Here is a 3,905-nt window from a genome sequence, read left to right as displayed (position 1 = left end):
GTTAGTTGAATGTGGAATTTTCAGTCTTATACTGGTTTTCTAGATTCATCTCTGTAACTGGAAGTATACAAAAATGAGCAATTTGCCCTTTTGTATTTTCCATCTGCAATATGGCATGGCTTTTTTGTAAGAAAAGATAATTTGTCCATAAGAAACAAACACAGTTTCTAGTCAGTCTCACAATAAAAATAATTATTTTCATTACTGATTGCAAACTTCTCAAAAAATTAATTGAAGGAAAACATCACTGCTGGTGGAAATTCACATATTATATAGGGTCAGCTATAAAGACCTTTTCACACACCCCAGCTTCCAGAGAATTGTACTCAATATACTTCCATGACAGAATGTTTACTCAATCTCCCTTTTGGTTTAATTTGCTATATTTCCTTCATTTATTCCAAGCAGTTGCATAAATAAATGTTTTTGACTGAGAAAGTAAATGGAAAATATATATGAAAAACTACGCCTTAAAAAGTTATAGGAAAATTCATCAAAGAACTGGCCTTTTTCATTTGAAAGATAGAAACTCTCCAATGTATTCATGAACATCTGGTTTTCTTTACCTCCTACCTTATTTTTTATTCTTTTTCACATAGAAGATAAAGTGTCTGGATCCCCATTAAAAGCTGAGTCATTTATTGGAAGTGTGGAAGAGCTGGAGAAGGTGTAGACAGCTGGTAAGGAAGAAATGAACTCTGTCCAGAAGCCCGGTGCTAATGAAGTGGTGTCCACTCCACTGTGCTATGAAGTGAATGGTTCCTGCTCCAGAACGCTTCATTCCTTTGGCGTCCAGCTGGCCATCTACATGGCCTGTGCCATGGGCATGCTGCTCACAGTACTGGGGAACCTGATGGTGGTAATTGCAGTCTCCCACTTCAATACCCTACATACCCCCACCAACTTCTTACTACTCTCCCTGGCCCTTGCAGATCTCCTCCTGGGGATAACGGTGCTGCCCTTCAGCACAATCCGATCTGTGGAGAGCTGCTGGTATTTTGGAGATGACTTTTGTAGGCTGCATACCTTTCTGGACACTGTCTTTTGTTTGACCTCCATATTTCATCTGTGTTTTATTTCCATTGATCGTCACTATGCTATCTGTGATCCTTTGCTCTACCCCACTAAGTTTACTATAAGAGTGGCATGCATATATATAGTGATAGGGTGGGGAGTACCCATGATTTATACTTTTGTCTTGCTCTATACCGATGCAATTGAAGAAGGGTTGGGCCATTTCTTACAAGACATGCCCTGTGTTGGTAGATGTCAGCTGCTGTTCAACAAACTTTGGGGCTGGTTGAACTTCCCTCTCTTTTTCTTCCCTTGCCTCATAACGATAACTTTGTATGTGAAAATATTTATTGTGGCAAACAGACAAGCTAGACAGATAAGCAGCATGAGTGCTGGATCTGGACTACACTTAGGAGCATCAAAGAGGGAAAGAAAGGCAGCTAAAACACTCGGTATAGCTGTAGGAATCTACCTCCTGTGCTGGCTGCCCTTTACTATAGACACTCTGGTAGACTGTCTTCTAAATTTCATTACCCCACCGGTTCTCTTTGATATCCTAATCTGGTTTGCTTACTTTAATTCAGCCTGCAATCCCTTGATTTATGTGTTTTCCTACCGTTGGTTCAGGAAGGCAGTGAAACTAATTTTAACTCGCAACATGTTTGGTTCTGGGACATCTACCGTAGACTTGTACCAGGAATGACCAGAACTTTTAGATAACGCTGTATGTGAAAATAGCTCACAACCATAAATATGGCCTCAAGGAGGAGACCCTTTCCTTTTAGTTATGTATTAAAGTGGTAAGTAATGAAAAGCAATACTGAGAACATGATAAGAAATAAAAACTCTGGGATAGGATACTGACAGATTATTTCTGCCCAATGGAAAGATGAGCTTTTCAAAGCAACCAACAGAGTTGGGAGGCCCAATTCCTGTCAATTTTATTTAGGCAGCTTTGAAAATCTGAACCGAAATCCTGAAAGACAACAACAGAAAAATAGTGAACTACAAATCATCAAAGCAGTTCTCATAATGGTTTTTGGAACATTCCATGAGCTGGCATTATTCAACTCAGTGTCCATCTTTCTCAAAGCAGCTAGATCGTGCAGACTCTGACTTGGGTTTCACATATTAGACATACTTGTCACTTAGCTTCCAGAACGATCGTATCTGCATATAAATTGTCAATGCCTTTTGTTTTTGTTATGGTGTTATTAAACTTTTAAAGCAGTAATATTGTCAGTTTGTGCAGAATAACATAACCACCCTACTGTGAGGATACCAATCTGGTTCTGAAATAGAATGGTTTTTGCATCCCTCCTTCCCCCATGTTCCTGAATGAGAAAAATGCTGTTTGATTAAAAGCAAAGGTAAATTGTTTCCTCTTCTCTCATCACCAAGTTAATCATCATTTTTCTGTGTGGCATGTGATATAAAATCAGCAATATATTAAAAAAAAAACCATGATAGTGTATAGGTTACCTTGTAATCACACATAATTGTCATGTTCTTAAGCAACATTTTAGGCCCTGATTTAGCAAGGTCCTTGAGCACATTCCCAATTTTAAGCACATGATTAGTCCCAAAGAAGTCAATGAGACTGTTTACCTGCTTAAAGTTAGGTGTATGCTTAAGTATCTTGCTGAATGTGGCCTCAGTCTATACTTTCAGTTTTTTTCTGGCTATGATTATATGCTTTTACAGTGTAAATGTTAATAAAAGGGTCAGAAAAAGTTGAGACATCTGGTCTGCTGCAAGTTCTGCATTACAGCTTTCTAACCAGACCTATGGGAATTATCTTGTCACATCTCTAGGCTCCTATGAATGTGCTTACCAGAAAATGTCCTTTTTAAAAAAACATAGTAAAATCTCTTTATAAAATAAAAGAGTAACTAAATACTTACTTAAGTATTTTTTCTACGTGTTTTCTACTGGTTATTTATTTGTATATAAACGTATTGTTAGATATGAAAACTGGTCTGTAGCATAGTTGTTTTTTTTAAAATCACTGCACGTCAGTCAGATTGTACATATGTTTTTGCATCACAAACAAGGTAAAGTACAAAGTGTGGTGTATGATTGTACAGTTACAGTTAAAGAACAGCTTGCATATAGCTAACAGTAAGATAATCAGTGTGAACCAGATGCGAAACACACTGAAGTCAATAGGAAGCTTTTAATTGACTTAACAAATGAGGGCTTATATGTAGAAATACAACAAAAGGGGTTCACACTAGCAAGCGTTACATATGAAATCAGTACAGTATAAAGTAGGAACTGAATTACTTAGTTGCTTGAATACTATAATCAGCATATTTAACAAAACAAAGCCAAATAACATAATGTTTTGCCCCCAACAGAGTTTCATATTAGTAAACATTTTTGCATGACAAGAATACAGTTTGCCTAATGAACTTTCCAACCAAGGTACAACTGGGGTAGGTCACTGGGCTATCGCACTAAGTACATTCCCAGCATCTGAATATTTCACAATGCATGCCATTTTTATTAATCTAAGAAGTCCACAATCTCTGTCCCCAATTCAGGAAAACAATCATATTCAAGACAGCCCTAAAGCACATGTTTATGGGCTGTCCTGAATAGAGATGCACTTAAGAATGTGTGTAATTGTTTTTCTCAATCAGTGCATCTATGATACTCACTACTTCTATCGACACTGACATTCAACTTCACTTCATTTATTCACCATCTGTTGTTCCTTCAGTTTTATTTTGGAAACTGCTGAAGTAACAAGCCACTCTAATTCCAGGAAAAGAAGAAAAACTAACAGTGCAGGAATTATTTCCTCCAACCAGGGCCGGCTCCAGGCACCAGCTCAGTAAGCAGGTGCTTGGGGTGACCAAGGGGAAGGGGTGGCACGTCGGGCTGTT

At 37.9% G+C, this 3,905-nt stretch overlaps 1 protein-coding gene across 1 annotated transcript; it reads left to right on the top strand.

Moving 5' to 3' along the window:
• The first annotated feature begins 633 nt into the window (after positions 1–633).
• TAAR5 (trace amine associated receptor 5) lies at positions 634–2,348 on the top strand. The gene has a single exon (XM_005280288.3). The coding sequence runs from the start codon at positions 692–694 to the stop codon at positions 1,715–1,717; it is 1,026 nt and encodes a 341-aa protein (XP_005280345.2). The 5' UTR covers positions 634–691; the 3' UTR covers positions 1,718–2,348.
• The last annotated feature ends 1,557 nt before the right edge of the window (positions 2,349–3,905 follow it).

This window comes from Chrysemys picta, chromosome 3, assembly GCF_011386835.1.
Source record: "Chrysemys picta bellii isolate R12L10 chromosome 3, ASM1138683v2, whole genome shotgun sequence".
NCBI lineage: Eukaryota > Metazoa > Chordata > Testudines > Emydidae > Chrysemys > Chrysemys picta.
This window is presented reverse-complemented; position numbering and strand designations above follow the sequence as displayed.